At 38.9% G+C, this 27,363-nt stretch overlaps 1 protein-coding gene across 2 annotated transcripts in view; it reads right to left on the bottom strand.

Annotated features, from left to right (window-relative positions):
* LOC115518305 (alpha-2-macroglobulin-like) overlaps window positions 1-27,363 on the bottom strand; it is a 130,103-nt gene that overhangs the window by 55,519 nt on the left and 47,221 nt on the right. The window contains exons 35-36 of one of the 2 annotated variants that reach the window (XM_030321733.1): window positions 26,982-27,023; window positions 26,271-26,425 (exon numbers count right to left, since the gene is read on the bottom strand). The exons of the other annotated variant lie outside the window; for it this stretch is intronic. Coding sequence (XP_030177593.1) covers window positions 26,403-26,425; window positions 26,982-27,023 — 65 coding nt within the window. The 3' untranslated portion in view covers window positions 26,271-26,402. Of the gene's footprint in view, window positions 1-26,270; window positions 26,426-26,981; window positions 27,024-27,363 lie in introns of those variants that run through there. 2 annotated transcript variants of the gene reach the window in all.

Genomic DNA, 27,363 nt, shown 5'->3' on the forward strand with positions numbered 1-27,363 from the left:
GTTCTGAGAGCTTTAGATGTTCTAATTTCTTTCTTGTGGTTTTTTTTTTTTTTTTTGTCGTGCCCAAAGGTTATTAGTTAGTCATTGGTTGAATTGTGCGTGGTTTAAATAACCCAAAATTTCTAGTAGTATTATAGCAATTTGTAAGAAATAAACAATGGAATATATTTGTAAGATATTACTAAAAGCTGCTAAGTTTTCAACGTCGTTGTTCTTATAATTCATGGCAAACTTTCATGGCAAATTATAAATACGTAGTCTCCTTTTACTTACTTTGAAATAATGTGTATTTCAGTATAATTTGGAACTAAATCATGTTATTTACAAAGCAAAGGGTATGAAAAAATGGTATTCCTTTAATAAATGTGTGTGTATAAAATTGTGGTTTTCAGCTTTTGGTAACTGCAGTATTTCGATTTATAAGAAAAATATATATATTTGGTCATTAAGATGACCAAATATATATATTTCCCATTTATATTTGTTCTTTGTCCATGGTTCCTGACTCACAACTCCCCAAACCCTTGGAATTTTCTAAGTTTTGAGAGCAACAAATGTATTTCTTTTTTTAAAAAAAATTTTTTTTCAACGTTTATTTATTTTTGGGACAGAGATAGACAGAGCATGAACGGGGGAGGGTCAGAGAGAGAGGGAGACACAGAACCGGAAGCAGGCTGCAGGCTCTGAGCCATCAGCCCAGAGCCTGACGCGGGGCTCGAACTCACGGACCGCGAGATCGTGACCTGGCTGAAGTCGGACGCTTAACCGACTGTGCCACCCAGGCGCCCCAACAAATGTATTTCTTATTATGCTTATGAGATGACTTTTATTTTTATTTTTAGGATACTTCATGGTCAAATTGGCTTACATACAATACCCAGTGCTCATCCCAACAAGTGCCCTCCTCAGTGCCCATCACCCATTTTCCTGTCTCTCCCACCCCTCCATCCACCCTCAGTTTGTTCTCTGTATCTAAGAGTCTCTTGTGGTTTGCCTCCCTCCCTGTCTGTAACTTTTTTTTTTCCCCTTCCCTTCCCCCATGGACTTCTGTTAAGTTTCTCAAGATCCACATATGAGTGAAAACATATGATATGTGTCCTTCTCTGACTGACTTATTTCACTTAGCATAATACCTTCCCTAAGGATGGGGGCTGGTTGCCGGGAGAACTAACCATGTGATAGGGAGGGAAAAGGGGCTGCAGATCGAATCAATCACCAATGGCCAATGGTTTAATCAATCATGACTGTGTAATGAAGCCTCCATAAAACCCCAAGAGGACTGAGTTTGGAGAGCTTCTGAACATGTGGAGGGGCCAAGAGAACGGTGCACGCAGAGAGGGCATGGAAGCTCCATGCCTCTTTCCTCATCACTTGCCCCTATGCATCTTTTCCATTTGGCTGTTCCTGAGTTATGTCCTTTTATAATATGCTGATAATCGAGTAGGTAAAACGTATCTCTGAATTCTGTGAGCTACTCTAGCAAAATTAATCTAACCCAATGAAGGGGCCATTGGAACTTCCAATTTGCAGTCAGAAGCCTAGGTAACAGCCTGGCTTGCTACGGGTGTCTGAAGGGGTAGCAATGGCACAGTCTTGTAGGACCAATTGGGGCTATTAAATTGGGCTCCTGAGGCCCAAAACTCTATTGATTGGTTAGACATCATGATGTAGCTTTTCCACGTCGTTAAAAAGTATGGTATGGATTGCTAACATATTTTAACATTTTGGAAATTATTCCACAATTTTCTTTTTTTTTTTTTTCCCTAGCTTTACCAAGATGTAATTAACCTATAACATTGTGTGAGTTTAAGGCATATAACATGATGATATGCTATATATATAGTGAAACGATTAACACCATAGTGGTTGTTAACATCTCCATCACCTCACACAATTGCCAGTGTGTGTGTGTGTGTGTGTGGTGAGAGTATATAAGATTTATTCTCCTGGTAACTTTCAAATAGGCCATACAATATTGTTAAGTGTCTCCACACGCGGTACATTAAATCTGCACAACTTGTTTCTCCTGTAACTGGAGGTTTGTTCCCTTTGACCAACATCTCCCCATTTCCCCCACGCCTAGCCTCCGGCGACAATGATTCTCTCTGTTCCTATGAGTTTGGATTTTTTTTAGATTCTACGTACAAGTGAGATTATACAGTGTTTGTCTTTCTCTATCCGACACTTCACTTAGCACAATACTTTCAAGGTTTATTCATGTCCTCAGAAAAGGCAGGATTTGCTGCTTTTATATAGCTCAACAGTGCATTGTTTATGTATATCAGCTTTTCTTTATCAATTCATTTGTTGATGACATTTAGGTTGTCTTCTTTGGAAAAATGTCTATTCATATCTTCTGCCCATTTTTTTATTTGAATTATTCATTTTTTGGGTGTTGAGTAATTTGTAGGTTTCTAAGAATTTCTGTTCTTTTTTCTACGTTTTCCAATTTGTTGGTTTAAAATTGTTTATAATAGGGGCGCCTGGGTGGCTCAGTCGGTTGAGCGTCCGACTTCGGCTCAGGTCATGATCTCACGGTCCGTGAGTTCGAGCCCCGCGTCGGGCTCTGTGCTGACAGCTCAGAGCCTGGAGCCTGCTTTGGATTCTGTGTCTCCCTCTCTCTCTGACCCTCCCCCGTTCATGCTCTGTCTCTCTCTGTCTCAAAAATAAATAAACTTTAAAAAAATAATAAAATAAAATAAAATAAAATAAAATTGTTTATAATAGTTTCTTGTGATCGTTTATTTCTGTGAGAATAGTTGTAATGTCTTCTCTTACAGATATGTGGGTCCTCTTTTTTTTTCTTAAGTAGTTCAGCTAAGGGTGTGTCAATTTTGTTGATCTTTTCTAAAAACTCATAATTTCTTTGATTTTTAAAATTGTTTTTCTTTTCCCTATTTCATTTATTTCTGCTCTAATCTTTATGATATTCTTCCTTCTGCTAATTTTAGGGTTAGTTTGTTCTTTATTTTCTAGCTTCTGGAGGTAATACAGCTAGATTATTTGGTATCTTTCTCCTTTATTATGTAGGCATTTATATAAAAATTGGAACTCTTTTCTTTTTTCACATTTGTATTTATCAGATCATGTAACCTATTACTAAAATTTATAATTATAATAATGCAACTGCATAACAGATTTGGCAATAACTATAAAAATTCCGAGTAAGCACAGAACTCAACTATTAGGAATAAAAGTATGTGGGGATAATAAGGATGATTATTAATTACAAGCATTCAATATTTCACTGATTTCATTTTTTGAAATGGATAATATTATTTTATACGGTGATTTTTTTTTAATTTATTTTTTTTATTTACATCCAAGTTAGCGCATAGTGCTATGATTTCAGGAGTAGATTCCAGGGATTATTCCACCCTATTATCTGGTGAATCTTTTAAGTGAGGTGTAGTTAAGAAAGTTTTTACTGGGGCGCCTGGGTGGCGCAGTCAGTTAAGCGTCCGACTTCAGCCAGGTCACGATCTCACGGTCCGTGAGTTCGAGCCCCGCGTCAGGCTCTGGGCTGATGGCTCGGAGCCTGGAGCCTGTTTCCGATTCTGTGTCTCCCTCTCTCTCTGCCCCTCCCCTGTTCATGCTCTGTCTCTCTCTGTCCCAAAAAAAATAAATAAACGTTGAAAAAAAAAAATTTAAAAAAAAAAAAAAAGAAAGTTTTTACTATAATTCATTTAAATGTTAGGTAAACAATATATTCCATTGAAGCTTTATTTCAAAGGAATAATAATTATTAAGATTTCATGTTTATGACAAAATCTACTCTATGAAATGTCTCTTCATGTGACATAGGACCTTTTGAGACAAAATTTTGGTTTTTCTCTGCTTTTCTCCTCTGGTTCATATTTGCATGAACCAGGTCCTTACATAGGCTTCTTAATTTCTTCAGAACAATGCATAGCTTACCACGAATATTCTTACAGTTGGTAAGAATGCAACATTTTTTTTTTGTATGTTTATTTATTTTTGAAGGAGAGAGAGACAGAGCATGAACGGGGGAGGGTCAGAGAGAGGGGGAGACACAGAATCTGAAACAGGCTCCAGGCTCTGAGCTGTCAGCACAGAGCCTGACGTGGGGCTCGAACTCATGAACTGTGAGATCATGACCTGAGCTGAAGTTGGACGCTTAACTCACTGAGCCACCCAGGTGCCCCAGAATGCAATATTTTCTAAGTGAAGAGACAGTTGTTCTCCCACCAGTTTTCTCTGGCAGAGGCTGGGGTAATTTTTCAGAAGGTTTTTTGCTCTTTTAGTTACACTTTTTGAAGGATGTTAAATCTCTTCCCTTCACTATATATTTAGGCTCTTTTGTAAAACCAAACTACCAGAAAACTCCACAGCTTGTGTGTATTATCTTGGCCTATTATAGGATTTCATGAGGTGGCTTGCTTTTTAATGTTATCAGCCCTTTTTCTTTTTCTCTGATTTCATTAAAAGATGGTTTCGGGGCGCCTGGGTGGCGCAGTCGGTTAAGCATCCGACTTCAGCCAGGTCATGATCTCGCGGTCCGTGAGTTCGAGCCCCGCGTCGGGCTCTGGGCTGATGGCTCAGAGCCTGGAGCCTGTTTCCGATTCTGTGTCTCCCTCTCTCTCTGCCCCTCCCCCGTTCATGCTCTGTCTCTCTCTGTCCCAAAAATAAATAAATGTTGAAAAAAAAAAATTAAAAAAAAAAAAGATGGTTTCAAGAAATAACAATATTAAGTTACTGGAAAATTACATACTCTGGTACATCATAGGAATTTAATAACTGTATATTTATTAAATAAAGAACCATATTAAATTTAATTCTCAAGTTGATGCTAAATAGATTGTTGAAAGCATTATTCATCATCATCATCATTAGTTGATGATAAATTCACCAATTCATTCAATAAACATCATAAATTCTATTGGTGACAGTGAAAGCACAAATAAATGGTCACTATTTTTTAAGAAGAGAGTTGAAGAGAAGAAAGTAACTTTTTTTTTTTAATTTTTTTTTCAACGTTTATTTGTTTTTGAGACAGAGAGAGACAGAGCATGAACAGGGGAGGGGCAGAGAGAGAGGGAGACACAGAATCTGAAACAGGCTGCAGGCTGTGAGCGGTCAGCACAGAGCCCGAGGCAGGGTTCGAACTCACAGGCCGTGAGATCATGACCTGAGCCGAAGTCGGACGCTTAACCGACCAAGCCACCCAGGCGCCCCAAGAAAGTAACTTTTAATTTATTCCATTTTTTCAAATATATCTCCGATTATGAAAAGAATGCTCACTCATTATAAAATATATGGGCATGGAGAAAATAGAAAATAACACATGAGCTGCCACTCCAAATAGTTCTAGTCTATAAATATTGTAAATAATAAAATATATAAACCTGCAGATGTGGATTTTTTTCTTACCATTTTAACCATTTTTATAGTACTTAAATTTTTTTTATTTGAGTATATTTGACACACAATGTTACGTTAGTTTCAGACGTACAGCATAGGGATTCAATTTCTCTATATGTTATGTATCTCAACCATTTTTAAACCTACAGTTTAATAGCATTAAGAATAGTCACGTTGTTGTGAAACAGATTTCCAGAACTTTTTAATCTTGCAAATCTGAAACTCTATACCCACCAAACTGTCTTTTTTGCCTCTTCCCCCAGCTTCTGATGACTACCACCCGACCTTATGTTTCTGTGGATTACTTTAGACAGTTTATATCAATGATGTCTTACAGGTGATAAAATGCAGTAATAATGCTATAAGTGAATGCTATAAGTGAAATCACACTGCATTTGTTTTTTGTGATTGCCCTGTTTAATTTAGCATAATGTCCTCAAGGTTCATTTGGGTTGTAACATGTGGCAGGATTTCCTTCTTTTTTAAGGCTGAGTGATATCCCGTTGTATAGAATTTCGTTTATCCATTCCCTCGTTGATGGACATTTAGGTTGCTTCTACCTTCTGGCTATTGGGAACGGCGCTGCTATGAACATGAATGTGCGAATATCCCTTTGAGACCTTCCTTTCCATAGTTCTGGATATAAACCCAAAAGTGAGATTGCTGGATCATATGGTAGGTCTATTTTTAATTGTTTGAGGAACCACTATGATCTTCGTAGCAGCTGCACTATTTTACAATGACACCAATAGTGGACAGGGTTCCAGTTTCTCCATATCCTCGTTTTGGTTGTTTGTGTGTTTGTTTTTGATAGTAGCAAGCCTCATGAGTGTGAGATAATACATCGTTGTGATTTTGATTTGCATTTCTCTGATGGCCAGTGACGCTGCCATTTTTTGGTGTGTTTATTCATCATTTGTATATCATCTTTGGAGAAATGTCTATTCAAGCTCTTTGCTCATTTAACAAAGCTTGTTATTGGATATTTTATTGCTGAGCTGTAGAATTTCTTTATATATAATAGATATTAACCCCTAATCAAATATAGGATTTGCAAATATTTTTGCCATTCCATAGGTGTTGTCACTGTTGATCATCTCTTTGATGTACAAAAGTTCTTAAATTTGATGTAGTGCAATTATCATTGGCATGTTCAATATCATAAAGCTTCCCCCCTCTGTTTTCTTCTGGGAATTTTATAGTTGTAGGTCCTACATTTATTTCGTAAATCCATTTTTGTGTTAATTTTTGATGAGGGTCTGACTCCATTCTTTTGCATGTGGCTATCCAGCTCTTAACATCATGTGTTGAAGGGACTATCTTTTCCCTCTTTAGTGGTCTTGGCATTGTTGTTGAAGATCATTTATGAGGATTTGATTTTTGGCTCTCTAGTCTCTTCCATTGATCTATTTGTTTGTCTTCATGCCAGTATCACACTGTTTTGATTACTGTAATAGTTTTGTTATATTTTTGAAGTTAAGAAGTCAAGTCTTCCAAATTGGTTCTTCTTTTCAAAGCCATTTTAGCTATTCAGAGTCCTTTGAGATTCCACATGAATTTTGTTAGGGATTTTCTTTAGAAAGTGTGGATTTGGGGTGCCTGGGTGATTCAGTTGGTTAAACATCTGACTCTGGATTGTGGCTGAGGTCATGATCTTACAGCTGTGAGATTGAGCCCCACATTGGGCTCCGCACTGAGGTGTGGAGCCTGCTTAGGATTCTCTCTCTCTCCCCCCCCACCTCAATCCCTCTCTCCCTCAAAAAGAGAAAAATAAAAGTGTGGCTTTATTATAGTATACATTTTGCTCTATAATTTTTTTCCATTAAAATATATATTGTAGATAACTACCCATGTCAACATAAATATCTATATCAAGAGAGATATATTCATTTGAATTACCTTATATGTATGTATTATAATTAATCAATGCCATATTGATATTCAATGTTTTTTTTGTTATTCTAGTTATAGCATTCATGAACATCTGTGTTTTTTTTTTTTTAATTTTTTTTTAACGTTTATTTATTTTTGAGACAGAGAGAGACAGAGCATGAACGGCGGAGGGTCAGAGAGAGAGAGGGAGACACAGAATCTGGAACAGGCTCCAGGCTCCGAGCTGTCAGCACAGAGCCCGATGCGGGGCTTGAACTCATGAACTGCGAGATCATGACCTGAGCCGAAGTCGGCCGCTTAACCGACTGAGCCACCCAGGCGCCCCAAACATCTGTGTTTTTGAAGAGTAGTCTGTAAGGTAAATTACTAGAAGTAGACATATTGGATCAAAGGGTAATGCTAGGATAGGAGTTTTGCAAGGGGAAGGATTTTGTTCATTGCTATATCCCCTTAGTGCCTAGGACAGAACAGTACCTGGTATGTACTAGGTGTTTAATATTCATTTAATGATGAATATATCTATCTATATCTATATCTATATCTATATCTATCATCTATCTATGTCTATATCTATATCTATCATCTGTCTATCTCTATCTATATCTCTATCTATATCTATCTATATCTATGTCTATCATCTATCTATATCTATATCTATATCTATATCTATATCTAATCTGTCTACATGTATACATACCCTAAATTCCTGAGGTATAATTCTTGAGCTCAGTCTCAAAAATTGAGAAGATATTTGCCAAGCAGACTATTGCATTTCCTTCTCCCTAGCCATCTTCAAGCTGTGGGTCTAGCTTGATGTAATCTGACCAACGACATATAAGTGGAAAGCTGCTGGGAGCTTATGGAAAGCTTTTGTCTCCGTAATAAAAAGTGAAAGTTTCAGTGGTCACACAATCGATGTCTTTCCTCATTCTTCCTGTACGGAAAATGGATGTGATGCTTGAAGGTTTGGTGACCATCTTGATATGATGAAGCAATAGGAGGAGGTGGAGGTCTGCGTGCTAAGCAAGTCCAAAAGATAGAAAAGGCCTTGGTGTCGGCCAGCATTATTGGGCAATTGCATCAACCTTGGAATGTCAACCTATGGACTTCTTTCCTATTTGTTTAAGCAACTATTAGTTGCTTTTCTGTTATTTATTGCCAGAGGGATTCCTAGCTGATACAGAGACAGACGCAAAATATTTTCTAGGTAGATAGGTCGGTGTGATGAAAAACACGGGTTTTGAAACAACATGGGGGGTTAGGTAATATGCAGGGAGAGTTAGAACCTTTTGTGCCATAAGGGAGAATTTGGATTTCATTCCACAGGCGATTTTGTAGACAGTGAAATGAGTTGGCTGTGGCAGAAACGCAATCACTCTGGTAGGAGGGGGGCACATGCGTTGGAGTAGAGCAATTTAGGAGAGAAGGAGACCAACCAGGAGGCTATTTCAGTGTTCAAGTCAGAGAAAATGAGGGCTTAAGTAAGGGTGTGACAGTGGGAAGAGGGGGAAAAAGATGGATTTGAAGTATACCAAACATGACTTAATTAGTAGTTTAATATCGATGAGCATAGTGGAGAGAAGTTATATGACTGCATTTTATCACCTGTAAGACATCATTGATATAAAGGACACCATTATCTAAGCTACTATTTAAAGAAAAAAAAAACCTCATCTAATTAAATTACGAATTTCTACTGATTGTAAAACACACCCTGATTTTGGAGATGTGAAAAGATGTGTGTCTTAGAATCACTGAAAATTGGTTAATAGCTAATCTTTATAGGTGCTATGTGCCAGGCATTTGCAGCTTACCTTAATTATGTCACTTAACATGCTCAAATATTTGTGGATTGTTTCTGAGTACACAAAAACAAGAAACTCAAACTTTTTTTTTTCTTTTTCTTTTTTTTTTTTTTTTTTTAATGAACTGAGTATGACATTGATATCCAGACCTGGAAGAGATAAGAGAGACACTAATCTCACTTAGGAACATTGATAAAATGTCTTAAATGAAAAGTTAGTAAACATACTCCAACAGCACATTAAAGGAGTACTGATTTTACACCATGATCAAGTTGATTTCATTTCTGTAGAGGTAGGAAGGGATTCGAACAATATCCACTCTTTATAAAAGCACAGTGAAAGAGGAATGAATGGTTAATTCCATAATTATACAGCATTATACATGCATAATTATACATATATAGTGTCTTTACCAAGTATTTACAGTAAGTCAGAAAGACGACGAAAATGCTATCTTTACTATTCTAAGTTTGCTCTACACATTTCAGCAAATACAAATGAAGTAAACTAGGAGCATTAAGAATAAAAGGAAAAGGTGAGGGGTGCCTGGGTGGCTCAGTCGGTTAAATGTCCACCTTCATTTTGGCTCAGGTCATGATCTCACGGTTTGTGAGTTCGAGCCCCGCATTGGGCTCTGCACTGACGGTGCGGAATCTGCTTTGGATTCTGTCTTTCTCTGCCCCTGCTTTGCTTGCTTTCTCTCTCTCTCTCTCTCCCTCCTTCCCTCTTTCTGTCTCTCAAAATAATTAAACTTAAAAAAAGGAAAAGGTGGGGCGCCTGGGTAGCTCAGTCGGTTAAGCGTCCGACTTTGGCTCAGTCATGATCTCGCGGTCTGTGAGTTCGGGCCCCGCGTCGGGCTCTGTGCTGACAGCTCAGAGCCTGGAGCCTGTTTCAGATTCTGTGTCTCCCTCTCTCTGACCCTCCCCTGTTCATGCTCTGTCTCTCCCCGTCTCAAAAATAAATAAAACGTTAAAAAAAATTAAAAAAAAAAAGGAAAAGGTGAAATGATGATTATTTGAATACGAGATAAGTTATACCTGGAAAATAGAAGAGAACCAACTAAGAAACTACATCAAACAATAGGAGAGTCAGTAGGTTAGCCGGACGTAAAATTAATATGCAGCAGTGTTTGCCAATATAGAAAACATCTATCAAAACTAAATCACAAAAACCCTATAATTGCACAAATCATTTGACTCAGCAGTTATATTTCTAAGAGTTCAGTCTGTTGTTTTACTAGCATTCTTGCAAAATGATGTATGTTCAAGATTATTCGTTGCAGTATTGTTTGTAGTGGCAAAAGACTGGAAACAGCCCAAATTTACATCAGAAGGGAGTTGGTTAATAAAAATATGGGACCTCCAGGGGCGCCTGGGTGGCTCAGTCGGTTAAGCCTCCGACTTCAGCTCGGGTCACGATCTCACAGTCCGTGAGTTCGAGCCCCGCGTCGGGCTCTGGGCTGATGGCTCAGAGCCTGGAGCCTGTTTCTGATTCTGTGTCTCTCTCTCTCTGCCCCTCCCCCGTTCATGCTCTGTCTCTCTCTGCCTCAAAAATGAATAAACGTTAAAAAAAAAAAATTAAAAAAAAAAAAAGAAAAAAAAAATATGGGACCTCCATACACTGTAATGCTGTGAGGCTGCAAAAGAAAATTCCCAGAGATCTGGAAACCTGTTTAAGATACACGGTGGGAAAATAAAAAGTGAGTTTATGTTACCTTTTATGTTAACAAGGCGGGAATAAGAATTAATAAGCATATTTGTTTGGGTATTGGCAGTTAGGAAAGTTACATAAAACACTAAGAAAAGGGGTTGCCTAAAAGGAGGAGTGAATGAAAAGTAGGCAAATCGGGAGGAAAGGTGAGGAGACAGCTTTTCACTGTGTATCTTTTCTTATGTTCTGGTATTTGAGCCACATGACTGCTACCCATTTAAAAAAAACACAAATTAAAAAAAAATGTAAGGAAAACAAGCTAAGTGACTTTTGAAAAGTTGGTGGAACCCTGAACACATTCATTCCAATTTTCTGAAATTTAGCCGCACAATTTATGGACCCACAACAAAAACAAAACAAATTGTGCAGATTCACATGGCGCTTTGTGTAAAAAAAGTCACTCATTGTGCCATCATTTATTGCATACTTACTCTACACGAGGTGTTCTGTAGTTCCTGAAGCTAAAAAGCCCTGACAGAACTGAATCTAGTGAGTGATGGATGAGTAAATAAATCATGAGACCGCAGTGTAGCAAGTGCCTTGAAGGACTTAAATCTAGAGAGTTGGGGAAGGCGTAGGGGGTCACCTAAATCTGACAGAGAAAAAGTTCCTGGGTTGATACCCACGGATCTGAATTTAGAAGGAAAAGTAGAAGTTCTTCAGCTGATAGAGTGCAAAGAGGAGACAACATGGGGGTGTGAAAGGCGTGGTCTCTCTGATGCCCTGCACACAGTCAAGGCCGCGTGTGAGGAGAAAGAGAGGAGAAATTGGGAACAGAGGAGGAGGCAGGAGGCAGAATGTAGGGATATGGCACTAAGGTAGAGGCCTTCAGACCAAAAGATTCTAAAATGGAGAAGTGACACGATCAGTTTTGTGCTCCAGAGCTATCATTCTGGTAGCAATGTGGGAGACAGATGGGCAGGTATCCAGAAAAGGAAGTGACATTTGAGCTGATCCCTGAGTAAGAGCTAGCCAGGAAAAGACTAGAGAAAAGGAGGTTTCCAGGCAGATGGAGCACTTCAGAATATGGAAGAGAGGCACCTGGTGGCTCAGCCAGTTAAGCGTCTGACTCTTGATTTCTGCTCGAGTCATGATCTCACGGTTCATGGGATCAAGTCCGTCATCAGGCTCTTCACTGACAGTGTGGAGCCTGCTTGGGATTCTCTCTCTCCCTCTCTCTCTCTCTCTCTGCCCCGATACCCTCTCAAAATAAATAAATTAAAAAAATAAAAGAATATGGAAGAAAGCCGGTGTGAATGGAGCCTGCTGTTCAGGGAGGAAAGTGACGTGAGTTTGAAGAGAAAGGTCTGGATCATGGAAGGGCATTGGATATTATTCCAATTGTAGTGAGTAGTCATTTAAAAGCATTTAAGCAAAAGAGTGGTATAATCTTATAGACATTAAAAAAAACCACACACACCACGATTGCTATGTAGAGAACGGATTTAAGAGACCAAGAAGATAAGGGAAGAGATCAGAAAGAAGGTCCTTACAAGGTGAAAGATAATGGTGCTTCAGGTTAGGATCTAGAATGGAGGTAGAGGGAGTAAATATAATTCATTAAGTCATGATACCGTCATTACCAAGACAGTTGACGTAGGAGGAGAGGAAAAGTAAGAAGGAGGGGGGCAAGAGCTGAGTTGATGTGTTTAGGAGACATCCAAGTAGAGATGTCTACAAGATATTTCCATCTTTAATAGGAATATCCCAGAGTGATACTGTGCTCTTACTGTAACCCATCAGGTGGCATATGTTTCAATTTTTCCCATTTTTGGCAACGCTAAATTTGGTCACTTGATTAAGGTGGTATGGGCCAGACTTCCGGTCTATGTTTTTTTTTTTTTTCCTTTATAACTAATAAATATTTTATGTACTCCCAGACTCATCAAAATTTCAATGTATTCATTTATTTGTTTATGCCAATATGGAGCCATGGTTTGCTAGTTTATTTAATGGGTTATACGTTATTACTACCATTATCTGGGTGCTCAAACTGTCCCCCATTTGGCCAGGAAAACTCTTTTTAAGTTGGCTTCTGCGTCCTTGTGACATGTCCTTATCATTCTTTGAGCAATTCTTTATTTTCAGGTCTAGGATAGTTCAGGCTCATCTTATAATTTATCTTCCCCAAACCTGGAATCAGCATTTCCTGAAGGAATGGTTTTTGGCTGTTTTTAGAGGATGATCTTAAACATCAAAAACTGAGCTTGTGGGTCTACCCGCGATTTTAGGGGTGTTAGTACTTCCAGGCTCTCTCAGCAAACAGCTAAAGAACGTCTTATGTTTAAACATATACGCATACATACACCCATACGTACCCTGATTGGCTTCTTTTAAAAAAAATTTTTTTTTTAACCTGTATTTATTTTTTTGACACAGACGACGGACGGGGGAGAGTCAGAGAGAGCGGCAGGCACAGAATTCGAAGCAGGCTCCGAGCGACGGGCACGGATCCCGACGTGGGGCTCGAACTCGCGGACCGTGAGATTTCGACCTGAGATGCAGTCAGACGCGCAACCAACTGAGCCACCCAGGCGCCCCCTGATTGGCTTCTGACAGCCCACACAGATAGACGACCCCATCCATAAAAACGCCCTTCTCCTCTTATTCTGGCTCTGACAGCTTGAGCCAGGCCACCCTCCTCGGTGAACATTCTCACCGTCGTTAAGGTTGTACACTCCGCTCAACTACTGTCTTCTCTTTAATTCCGGGTGACATCTGGCTTGCCTGGCTCCACCTAGTGGCGTTAGGCTGAATCGTTCAGGAAATGAGGGGAAGCAGGAGACCGCTGATTTTTTTTACTTCTTTTGTGATTTACCGCATTTTTCAAATTTACTTCAGTAGATACGTGCCATTTACAAAATAAAATACACGTCCATGCAGACATAGGCCTAGATAGATATGTAGAATTAGCTTGCTAAAATGCTGTTTGTTCTGTGAGGGCAAGCATTTAAGGTTAATTTCTTCAGGGATTGCTTAATTAGTATCGAGTCAAAATAGAAAAAAAAAAAATAGTTGCAAAAGAAAAGAGAGAAACAGGATGGTAGGTATGATGAATTGAGCCCCAGGAAAGTTTATTTTTCAAAAATTTGCTCTTTTTTTCCCATAAAAATGGGATGAATTTCAACATATTGATTAGTTGAGGTAAGAGATCTAAGAGAGAGAGAGAGAGATTAAGTAAATTTATTTAATCAATTAAATAAAGCTTCGTGTCCCAAACAGAACTGGTGGGATTATCCTCAAGAGGAGGGCACATCTTCTCTGACTCAGAAAGGATAGAAGGTAGGATTCGTGTAGGTTCTTATCTGCTTGGGATGGTAGAAAGGAACGTTCCGGTGCCCTTAGCTGGTACACTTGATTTGTTTTTCAGTTAAATATGAGGCATATATTGAGAGTAAGGAAGGAATAGTGGCCAAAAGGGTCTGAAAGTTGGAATGGGAGTTTGGACTAATTGCTGAGGTCCAAGGAGAGAGACACAGAGGCCTTCAAGATTCACGTGAAGTTGAAAGTTATATATAGCTTTTCTTTTAAAAAATAAAATTGACTTTTTAAGACGTTTCAGATTCATAGCAAAATCTAAAGCACAGAAAGTTCCTGTACCCCTACCCCCATACACTCAGCCTCCCCCACAAACAACACCCTGCCTCAGAGTGGTACCGTTGTTGCAAATAACACATTATTATCACCCAAAGTCCATAGTTTACATTAGGGTTCACTCTTGGCGTTGTGTATCCTATGTGTTTTGACCAATGTATCGCGACATGTATCTACCATTACAGTATCATACAGAATAGTTTCACTGCCGTAAAAGTCCTCTGTGCTCTGCTAGACTCATCCAACCCTCCCCTTTAACGACTAGCAGTCGCTGATCTTTTTACTCTGTAGTTTTGCCTCTTCTAGAATGTTATATAGTTGGAATCATTCAGTCTGTAGCTTTTCACATTTGGTTCCTTTCACTCCATGTCTTTTCATGGATGATCGATAGCTCTCTTCTTTTTAGTGGTAGATAATGTTCTATTATCTGGATGCCTCACAGCTTATTTATCTATTCCCCTGCTGAAGGACATCTTGGTCGCTTCCAGGTTTGGCAATTATGAGTACAATTTCTAGAAGCATCTGTGGGCAGGTTTTTGTGCGGACATAATTTTCCAGCATGTTTGGGTAAATACCAAGGAGTGCAATTGCTGGATTGTACGGTAAGAGTAAATTTAGTTTTGCAAGATTCTGCCGGACTGTCTTCCAAAGTGGCTTCCTGTTCCACATTCTTACCAGCATTTGGTGTTTTTCAGTGTCTTAAATTTTTGTCATTCTAATAGGTATGTAGCGGTAACTTATTGTTTTGATTTTCATCTCCCTAATGACATACAGTGTGGGGCATGTTTTCATATGTTTATTTGCTACCTATATATCTTCTTTGGTGAGATATATATTCAGGTTTTTGACCATTTCTTACTCAAGTTGTTTGTCTTCTTATTATTGAGTTTTAAGAGTTTACAAAAATATGTTGGATAACAGTCCTTTATCAGTATGTCTTTTACACATATTTTCTTCCAGTCTCTGGCTTGTCTTCTCATTCTATTGACAGCATCTTTTACAGAGCAGATTTTTAATTTTAGTGAAGTCCCATTTATCAATTATTTCTTTCATGGATTATGATTGTGTTATATCTAAAGTCATTGGCATACCCAAGGTCACCTAGGTTTTCTTCTATGTTATCTTCTGGGGTTTTATAGCTTTGTATTTTACATTTAGATCTATGATACCCTTTCAGTTCATTTTTGTGAAGAGTATAAGGTCTGTGTCTGGACCCTGTCCTTTTTTTCCTCCCTGTCTCCTTCCCTCCCTTCTTTTTTCCTCCCTCCATCCCTCCCTTCCTTCCAGCACCATTGGTTGAAAAGACTGTCCGTTCTATTTTATTGCCTTTGCTCCTTTGTGAAAGATCATGTGAATTAATTTCTCAGCTCTCTGTTCTGTTCCACTGACTATTTGTCTTTTCTTTCACCAATACCATATTGTCTTAATTACTTTAGCTTTATCGTGAGTCTCAAAGTTGGGTGGGAGGTGTCCTCCTAGCCTTGTTCTTTTCCTTAAATATGGTGTTGGGTCTTTTGCCTCCTTATATAAACTTTAGAATTAGTTCGTTGATATCCACAAAATAACTTGCTGGAACTTTGATTGGGATTGCATTTAGCAATGAGATCGAGTTGGAAAGACTGACAGCCTGACAATATTGAATCTTCCTATTCATGAACATGGAACATCTCTTCATTTATTTAGTACTTAGATTTCTTTCATCAGAGTTTTATAGTTTTCCTCAAGCAGGTTTTATGTATATTTTGCTGGATATATACCTTAAGTATTTCACTTTTGGGTGCGGTGCTTATGTAAATGGTATTGTGTGTTTAATTTCAAATTCTACTTCTTCATTGTTGGAATATAGGGAAGCAGTTGGCTTTTTATATTCACCTTGTCTCCTGCAACCTTACTTTAGTTCTAGGAGGGTTTTTTGTTGCTGATTCCTTCACATATTTACACAAACAACCATGTTCTCTTTGAAATGTTCTTTATGAACTTCAGGAAGTTCTCTATTCCAGAGTTTTTATCATGAATGGGTATTGGGTTTTTTCAAATGCTTTTTCTGCATTTATGCAGACAAATATGACGATGTAATTTTTCTTCTTTAGCCTGTTCATGTGATGATTAATTGATTTTCAAATATTGAACTGGCCTTGCATACCTGGGATTAATCCCACTTGGCCATTGTGTATAATTCTTTGATACATTGTTGGATTTGATTTACTAATACTTTGTTGAGAATTTTTGCACGTATGCTTATGAGACATATTGCTCATATGTACAAACTACATATTGTAGTTCAAACTGCATATTGTAGTTTTCCTATAATGTGTTTGTCTTGTTTTGGTAACAAATTAACACTGGGCTCATGAAATAAGTTAGGAAGTATTTCCCCTGCTTCCATCTTCTGGAAGAAATTATAGAGAATAGGTATAAATCCTTCTTTAGATATTTGGTAGAATTCACCAGTCAACTGTCTGGGCCTGGTGGTTTCTGTTTTGGAAGGTTATTAGTTACTGATTCAATTGTTAAAATAGATACAGACCTATGCAAATTGTCCATTGCTACTTTTGTGAGTTTTTTCAGAAGTGTCTTTCAAGGAATTGGCTAGTTTCATCTGGGTTATTAAGTGTGTAGGCAGAGTTGCCCATAGTATTCCTTTATTATCCTTCTGAGGTCCATGAGATCTTAGTAGTGTCTCTGCTTTCAGTTCTGATAGTAGTAATTTGGGTCATCTTTCTTTGTTAGTTAGCTTAAAGAGGATTGTTAATTTTATTGATCTTTTCAAAGAAGCAGTTTTTGGTTTCACTGATTTTCTCTTTTGATTTCCTCTTTTTAGTTTCATTGGCTTCAGCTCTAATTGTTAAATAATTTTTTTTTCTTATGCCTACTTTGGATTTAATTTGCTCTTCAATTTCTGATTTCTTAAGATGGAAGCTTTGACTATTGCTTTTAAGAGTTTATTTTTTCTAGAATATGCCTTCAATTCAGTGAATTTCCATCTAAGCACCGTTTTCACTGTGTCCCACAAATTGTGATAAGTTGTATTTTTACTTTCATTTAGTTCATAATACTTTAAAATTTCCTTGAGATTTCTTTGTTGACTCATGTATTATTTAGAAATATGTTCTTAAATCTCCAAGTATTTTATTTCCAAGTTATCCTTCTATTATTGATTTCTAGTTCAATTCCATCGTGGTTTATAAGCAAGCATTGTATGATTTCTATCCTTTTAAACTTGTTAAGGTGCATTGTGTGGCCCAGAATGTGATCTGTTTTGATGAATATTTCATGTGAGCTTGAGAAGAATGTGTATTCTGTTGATTTGGAATTAGGTCGTCTATAGATGTCAATTATATCCAGTTGATTGATGATGCTGTTGAGTTCAACTACATCCTTACTGATTTTCTGCCTGCTGTAATGGTCCATGTCTGATAGAGTGTAGTTAATGTCTTCAACTATTGTCGTAGATCCGACTATTTCTCCTTGCACATTCATCAGTTTTTCCATCATATATTTTGGTGTTCTGTTGTTAGGCACATACGCAGTAAGAACTGTTACTCTTTTGCAGAGCTGATCCCTATATCATTCTGGAATGGTCCTCTTTATCTTTGATAGTTTTCCTCGATCTGATGTCTACTCTATCTGAAATTAATATAGCTTTTCCTGATTTCTTTTGGTTGGTGTTGGCATGCTATGTCTTTCTCCCTTCCTTTAGTCTGAATTTATATGTGTCTTTATATTTAAAGTGGATTTCTATTTATTTATTTATTTAAGAGAGAGCAGAGAGGGAGGAGAGGTAAAGGAGGGGAGAGAGGGAGAATCTTAAGTCACCTGCATGCCCAGCAGAGAGCCAGAGTTGAGGCTTGATCTCATGACACTGAAATCATGACCTGAGCTGAAACTAAGAGTCAGACACTTAACCGACTGAGCCATCCAGGAAACCCTAAATGTTTTCTTGAAGATCACCCTATGTTTTCTTGAAGATAACATAGCTGGGTTTTATTTTTTGATCCATTCTGACAATCTTTCTTTCTTTCTTTCTTTCTTTCTTTCTTTCTTTCTTTCTTCCTTTTTTTAAAGTAGGCTTCATGCCCAACATGGGGCTCGAACTCACAACCCTGGGATCAAGATTCAGATGCTCTACCAACTGAGTCAGCCAGGCATCCCAACCTCTGTTTTTAACTGGTATATTTAGACCATTGACGTCTAATGTGTTTGTTGTTGATATAGTTGAGTTAATATCTATGATAATTTCTACTGTTTTACATTTGTTGCCCTTATTGTTTTTGTCCTACTTTTGTCTTCCACTCATTTTTCTGAAATTTGTGATTTTAATTGGGCTTCTTATGAGGCCATATATTTTTAGTGGTGACAGTCTTTATTATTGTGTCATTTGTTTCAGCTGCAGATAGCTGAGTCGGTCCTCTTTTGGGATTTGACAGAATCTAGTATTTCCACTGGAGTGCCTAAGTCATACCCGGTCAGCACAGAGCCTGTCACAAGGCCGATCCCATGACCTGGGAGATCAAGACCTGAGCCAAAATCAAGAGTCAGACGCTTAACAGACTGAGCCACCCAGGCGTCCCGAGTTGTATTTTATTTTAATTAATTAAAGCTAAGTTTTTGAGCTTGCTGAACAAATTCTTATTGCGAATTATATAATTTGCTTTTGAAAAACAACACCACAAAGTCGGGACTGTTACTATCTCTCTTTCTAAAAAAAATTTTTTTTAACGTTTATTTATTTTTGAGACAGAGAGAGACAGAGCATGAATGGGGGAGGGTCAGAGAGAGGGAGACACAGAATCCGAAACAGGCTCCAGGGTCCGAGCTGTCAGCACAGAGCCTGACGCGGGGCTTGAACTCACGGACCGCAAGATCATGACCTGAGCTGAAGTCGGACGCTTAACCGACTGAGCCACCCAGGTGCCCCTATCTCTCTTTTTTAGATAAGAAAACTGAAATATTGAGTTGATTAGCACATGGCCTATAAGTAGTCGAATCAGCATTCAAACTCAAGCAGGACTGATATTCAACATATATTTATTGACTGCATACAGGCGTTGTTCTAGGTTCTGAACGTGTCAGTGACTAAAACAAAGTCTATTCTCGTGGTGGAGCTCTATTCTTGAGGAGAGAGAAAAATTGTAAACAAATGATATGTATATGGTGCCTCGTGCTGTGGAGAAAAGTAAAGCAGGATAAGGTGGACAGGGAGTGTGTGTGTGTGTGTGTGTGTGCACATGTGTGTATATACTTTGTGTATGTGCTTTGTGTTGGAGCCTTCTCCTTCAAGATGACATTTAAATTTTTTTTTTCAACGTTTATTTATTTTTGGGACAGAGAGAGACAGAGCATGAACGGGCGAGGGGCAGAGAGAGAGGGAGACACAGAATCGGAAGCAGGCTCCAGGCTCTGAGCCATCAGCCCAGAGCCCGACGCGGGGCTCGAACTCATGGACCGCGAGATCGTAACCTGGCTGAAGTCGGACGCTTAACCGACTGTGCCACCCAGGCGCCCCACAAGATGACGTTTAAACAAAGACCTAAAGAAGTGAAGGTGTAAAACATACAGATTCCATGAAACAGAATTGTGTGGCGGGGGGGTGTTTGAGGAAGAGTAAGGAGGCTGGGAAGGCTGGAACAGGGTGACTGAAGGGAAGTGAGTAGGATAGAAGTCAGACGGTAGTAGGTAGAGAATGGGATGTTGATCATGTGGGGCCCATAAGCCATTCCAAGGCTTTGTCTCTTATTCTGAGCTATTTGAAGTATCTTGTGGATCACTTGAAAAGTTGTTACTTTAGGGGCGCCTGGGTGGCTCAGTCGGTTAAGCGTCCAGCTTCCCGGCTCAGGTCATGATCTTGCGGTCCATGGGTTTGAGCCCCGTGTTGGGTTCTGTGCTGACAGCTCAGAGCCTGGAGCCTGCTTCAGATTCTGTCTCCCTCTCTTTTTCTGTCCCTCCCCTGCTCACGTTCTGTCTCTGTCTCTCTCTCAAAAATAAATAAACGTTAAAAAGTTCGGAAAAAAAGATTGTTACTTTAGAGAATACATTGTGGGGACAGAGGTGCTAAACTGGGGGCTATCAGTCAGGAAATTACTGCAATAATCCACGTAAGTGATAAAGCCAGTGTGGGCTAGGGAGACGACAATGGAAGTAATGAGAAGTAACCAGATTCTAGACATATTTTGGAGGTAGAGCTGCTATGATATAGCAATTCCAAGGTTTTCGTCTGATTAGGTGAAGAATGAATTTACCATTTACTGATATTGGATAGGCTCTGGAAAGAGCAGTTTTCTATTTTTTTTTTTTTAAGGGAGAAGTCAGGATTTCTGTTTTGAATGTCTTAGGTTTATAATGTCAAACAGACATTTACATGTAGTTGTTGAGTGGACAGTTGCATTTACAACCCCATAGTTATATAGGGTAGCCCACGCTAAATAAAACCTTGGAGGTTATCAGCATTCCGATGGCAATAGTGTTTAAAGCATAAACTTTGGGTGAAATGCCCATGGAGCGAGCACCGACAGAGAGAAAGTTCCAAAGATAGGCGTTTACTACCCACTTTTTCCTTCTCTTCATTTTTTTCTCCTTCAGCAACTATTGTATGTTCTCTGACAGACACAAAGACTACTGATGTGATATGGAAAATTAATAGAAGTCTTTTCGTTCACCACCTTTCCTACGTTTCTAAAGTAAGAATTCTGTGAAAAGCCGATCCACAAGATATTAGAATTGCCCACTTACAAACCTAAAATTCGTATGGAACCATAAGAGACCCTGAATAGCCAGAGCAATCTTGAGCAAGAAGAACAAAATGAGAGGCATCACACTTCCTGATTTCCAACTGTATTACAGAGCCACAGAAATCAAAACAGTAGGGTACTGGCATAAAAACAGACACGTCGGCCAATGGAACAAAACAGCGCAGATATAAACCCACACGTTTATAGTAAATTGATCTTGAACAAGGGGAGCGAGATCATATGGGGCAAGGAAAGTCTCTTCAATAAATGTTGTGGGGAAAACTGGATATCTACATACAAAAGAAGAAGGTTGTGCCCTTTTTTTACACATACACAGCCATCAGTTCAGAATGGATTAAGACTTAAGCATACAACTGTAAAACTCTTAGAAGAAAACAGAGAACAAGTGTCTTGGCAATGATTTCTTGGATATGACACTAACAGCACAGGCGACAAAAGCAAAAACAAATGGGACAACATCAAACGAAAACGCTTCTGCGCAGCAAAGGGAATCATTAGCAAAGTGAAAAGGCAGCCTGTGGAATGGGAGAAAATAGTTCACGAATCATGTGTCTGATAAAGGGTTAGTATCCAAAGTAATAAGGAGCTCACATGACTCAATAGCAACAGCCCCCCAAAACAACCCCTCTGCCACTCAAATCCCCCAAAACAACACCAAAAAATGATTAAAAATGGGCAAAAGACCATTTCTCCAGAGAAGACATACAAACGGCCTACAGGTAAGTGAAAAGATGTTCAACATCAATAATCATCAGGAAAATGCAAATCAAACCCACGATGAGATAGTACCTCACAACTGTTAGGACAGCCATTCTGAAAAAGTCAAAAGCTAAGTGTTTAGAAGGATGTGGAGAAAAGTGACCCCTTATACCTGTCGGTGGAAATGTAAATTGGTAAAGCCATTACGGAAAACAGGTATTTATAGAAATACCACATGATCCGGCAATCTCACTTCTGGGTATATACCCAAAATAATTGGAATCAGGATCTCAAAGAGCTATGTGAGTTTCCATGTTTATTGCAGCATTAGTTACAATAACAAAGACATGGAAACAACCTAATTGTCTATAGACAATAGAATAAAGAAAATGCGTGTATACATGTAGTGGAATAGACTCAGTTCTAAAAAAAGAAGGAAATCCTGCCATTTGCTACTACATGGATGAACTTGAAAGACGTCATGCTAAAGGAAAGAAACCAGACACAGAAGAACAAATGCTCTATGGTCTTACTTATATCAGAAATCGAAAACAGTGAAACTCAACAGGCAGAGAGTAGTGTTACCAAAAGCTGAGGGTAAGGGGAATCAGGGAGATGTTGGTTAAAGGGTATATGGTTGCATTCATGCAAGATGAAGAAGGTTAGAAATCTGTAGAGCATAGTGCATATAGCTAACAATATTGTGTGCTTAAAAATGTCTTAGAAGAGAAGATCTTAGATTAAATGTTCTTATCAAAAAAGAAAGAGGGAAGAAACGGATGACAGTCACATCTATGGTATTGTATATGGTGGTGGCTTCATAAGTATATACATACATATCTTCAAACTCATCAAGGTGTATACATTAACTATATATGGCTTTTTGGTATGTCAATCATAACTCAAGAAAATTAACTACTTAGAAATAAAGGAAGGAAGGAAGGAAGGAAGGAAGGAAGGAAGGAAGGAAGGAATTAACTGACTACGCTAGGCCTTGAATTAGTCATAGTGGTTTCACAATAATGGTAACTACGAATAAGAAATTTCAACTTTCAGGGTAAGGAAATAGAAGTTTTGACAATTTTTAAGAACACTTACTGCTGTAGCAGATATGAATTGGGAACCACAAACTGTGTCATTCAAAACGTATACCACTTTTTAAATGAAATCCAATTTTGTTTCCATTTTTCCAAATTTCTGGGTGAGAATTAATCTCAGTTTTTATTAGGGCTTTTCTCACACTGGGATTTGTAAAGCAAAATGTCTGGGAAGGTTGCTTTACTGTTCGCTTGAAATGGTTACTCTTGATGTGACTGTGTCATTGTCCAACCCCCCAGCCCCTTTGAAGCCTGGCCGTTTGGGCCCAAGAATGTTTGCTGAGACTGGGAGCTCTTTGGTTCAGGGTGGCCTCACATAGTCATTTAACTCAGAGGTCCTATCTTTCCCCCGGGTGCAATGAGGGAGAGGACCCCAGATGCCCACTATCTCGGGTCACACAAACCTCCACCCACCTCCTGGTTTTGGATTCTCCCTGCCAGCTGGGCTCCTACTCTTCCCTCCCTGCAAAAGACTTCTTTCTTCTCTTCATGAGCGCCTAGAGTGATTTGCTCAGATAGGCAGGGCTTTCACATAGTTATCTTTAAGCAACCTCTACTTCTGACCTTGAAAATTCTTTTAAAGCCAAAGAACACAAGGTCCTGGCTACACTTTGAAACAGGGAAGGGAAAAACAAGGGATCGGAATCAGCACAGATCACATTCTTTCCAAATCCTTTTGAGGAGTGAAAACAAAACACCAGTTCATATTTCAATAAGTTGCCCTTCCATGTTATTCAGGGAAGGAAGCTGGGAAACAGAAATATTTCACTTATTTTGGGAGAAGCAAAATGAGCAGGCAGAGTTTCAGTTCAGGTATGTGTGTGTGTGTGTGTGTGTGTGTGTGTGTGTGTTTGTGTCTGTGTGTGTATATTTTGGGGGCGGAATATATCATATATATCATATATATATATCTTTTGGGGGGAAAAAGAAAGGAAAAGATAAAGGGGGAGAACAGGCTAGTTATCATTTTGGTAATTTCCATTTTTACATGTACATCTCTATAACCTCACATTATTGGATAAAAACATGCAGAGACTTCTGGTGCTTGGCTCCCATGTCATGATTTTCATGGATAAATTTACCATCTCCCTGATTTCTTCTTTGGTCCCTGATAATGCCGTTACTGTCCCACACATATATTTTCCCTGTTTGTGCAAGCAAAAATCTGGTCCTAGAAATATGGACTTTTAATCCTAGGATTCAATAAAGAGCCCTAGCATTAAAAGACTTAACTCTTTTTCTGGGAACTGTAAAATGTTGGAAAAACATGTTAATCTCTGGTTCTTCTCCCTTTCCTTATGTAAAAGTGGATCTTGACCTCATAAAAAAGGGATCAGAATTCGTAGTGATAAATTACGAATAAACTGTGTTTATTCTTCTCTCTTTGGAAAACCTAGGATGAAATAAAAAAGCATTCTGGATTAGGGAAAGGATTTCTTAGCCTCCTGGCTGACCTGCCCTCCCATCCTCCCTCTTGTCTTCCCATCTAATCCCTGTGATTGAGAAACCTGTTTCTTACCAAATTCTCACGTTTGAATTCAGATCTTTTGGGTCATCTTTAAAGATTTCTTCTAAATTTTCCATTTTGAAACTCTGTGCCTTGATTCTGAGGAAGGCCAAGGAGAATGGTTTTTCACACTGTCTCTAGGCTTTTTTCAGGAACAGAGAATTAGATTTCATTTTTTTTTTGGCAATGCGACTTCATAGGAAATATTATATTCATGCATCAGGATGCACAGAATATCTAATTATTTCTCTCTTTCTGATGTTAGCAATCATTGGTGTCCAAGACTTAGATACATTATTTCATTATGAGTTGCAAAATGGGTTTAGACAAAATTAGAAAACATAGAAAAGTCTCTGAGATGTTTAAAATGCTATGCAAATATAAAATTACATCAATATTGAATTTTCCTATGAAGGAGGAGGAGGAGACCCACATAAGAGAGAAATAAAAAGTAAATAGACAAAATTCCTCCAACCCTTATGGGTTGAGAATTCTTTGATAAAGAGGACAGCAATTGAAAGATAATTGGGCTTCTGAATAAAATGTACACCCATTTCCCTCTTTTTCTTTTCTCAACCCCTTTTAAAGGATGCTGAAGACAAGAAGAAACACACAGTAGGGCTGAAAGTGAAAGGGGTATCAGGTAAGAGTTCTCCACCATTACCCTCCACAGAACATGGATTTTAGCAGTTATGAGAGTACCCTGGGGGGAGTTGGGAAGTCCAATGGGGAAGTTCTGGCCCACTGTTGGGAAAGCATCCAAGAATAGATGCACTGAAAAAGGTAAGAGGAATATTTTTACTTTGCCTTCATCACCGTTCCCTAAAGCAGCACATTTTTGGTGGCAGGAGAGACCCCCGTGGCCTGCGACTTTTCCCATGGGGGAAAGTGAGAACATACTGAGTGCCCCATTAAAGTTGGGCTTGGTCATGTGACTTGCTTTAGCCAATAGAATGCAAATGAAAGTTATATACACCGCATTTGAGGCAAAGCTTTTTTTTTTTTTTTAATGTTTATTTACTTTTGAGAGAGAGAGCTGGAGAGTGAGCAGGGGGAAGGGCAGAGAGAGAGGGAGACAGAGAATCCCAGGCAGGCTCTGCTCTGCCAGTGCAGAGCCCGATGTGGGGTTCAAACTCACGAACTGCACCGTGAGATCATGACTTGAGCCCAAATCAGGAGTCCAATGCCCAACCGACTGAGCCCCCCGGGTGCCCCTGAGCCAAAGCTTTCTGACCCATTGCTTGATTCAGCTCTTTCTCTTTCCCCTCTTCCATGAGAATAGTTTATCCTCATAACAATACTTTGAGATAGGGTCTGTTATTCCCATTTCTTTGTGAGGAATCCGAAGCAGAGAGTTGAGTCACAGCCCCAGTCATTCAGCTGGTGAGACAGGGATAGAGTCAGAATTTGACTCTAGGTAGTCTGGCCCCAGTGTCTAGATTTTAGCCACTGCACAATACTGCCTGTCACCAACACATTTTCTTACTCCAATCATTTTAGTCTCCTGTGAAGTCCATTTCTGATGGACTTTCTTATGGACCAAGATAAACATTTCTTGCTTCCTCTCCAAAAATACTTATGCCTAACTAATCAATACTACTTACTTACCTCCGTCTAAACAAAGGCTTCCTAGACCAATGAATGAGTTTTTTCCCTAAGATTTCCCGGAACATAAACTATTTTCAGTTATTCTCTGTTCGACTTTATATGCAATAGCCACAGCTGAACTATCAGCAGATGTTACACATCTGTATTCTTCACATTATTTAAAACAACATAACATTTCATGTAAGCATGTAATTGATATTTGATAAATGAACGATTGAACGAATGATAGCTTGACCAGAAACATATTTATTCAGCAAGCCTCTTTGATGTCTGTTTCACAGACACAAACGACTCCATTTCTTCTCAACAGAAGCATAGGACAGGGAATCCAACAAAATATGGAGCCTAAATACGGTCTTCAAACATTGCCATGCTCTGCATCTATGGAGGGAAGAGAAACATAGGAAGGTGGTGGGGTTTCCTCAGGAACATTCCCTCAGCTGAGCCTGGGCTAGAACAGGGGTTGGCACACTTTTGCTGTCAAAGGGCGTATGGTAAATATTTTGGATGTCGCAGGCCATGTGGCTTATGCCATAACTATTCAACATATGAAAACAGCTGTAGAAAATAATGCAATGAGCGTGGCTCTGTTCCAATAAAAACTTCATTTACAAAAATAGGTGTTGGGCTAGATTTGGCAGGAGAATTAAATAGTTGTCCCTTGGGCTGAAGGGGATGGATTAGCTGTGATGTAAAATGTTGCCTGTCAGTGAAAGCTATCCTACAAACAAACACGCAAACAAAACTTATCGACTTTACTGATAACGGTGTGGCTATCTGAAATTGGAGAGGCCACAGTTTTCTCTTTGTGTGAGCATGTGCCACGTGAACTGTCTTGGGTCTAGGAAAAGACTTGCAGAGAATTTTAAATTTAGAAGAAACTTTAGGGAGCAAAGTTCATGCGGAATGAGGGTGGTCCTGGCGTGTGACCTCTTACCTGTGCTGCAGGGGGCGATGTACTCAGCAAAGGCAGACTCATCTGAAAGAATCGTTGGATGAAAGGAGACAAAAAACAAATCTATAAACGGGAGCCCATACTAAGTCTGTTCACTTTACTTTTGGAGACGAGTACATATCAGGATTGTCAAAACTCTACATAAATACACAAGTGTTGAACAGGATAGTTAAAATATCTATATTCGAACATTCACCTGTCATAAACTGCCTTTCCTCGTTACATTATCTTTTTATGTGGATTATGTTCCCTATGTCTCTAAAATATGTGAGAGCAGTGTCCAGATATTATCTTTCTTCTTAAATTTCTAAGTTTCTGACTCAGTAGATAGTGATGAACTTGTTCCACTAATAGTTGCTACAAT

This window comes from Lynx canadensis, chromosome B4 (assembly GCF_007474595.2).
Source record: "Lynx canadensis isolate LIC74 chromosome B4, mLynCan4.pri.v2, whole genome shotgun sequence".
In the NCBI taxonomy this organism is placed as follows: domain Eukaryota; kingdom Metazoa; phylum Chordata; class Mammalia; order Carnivora; family Felidae; genus Lynx; species Lynx canadensis.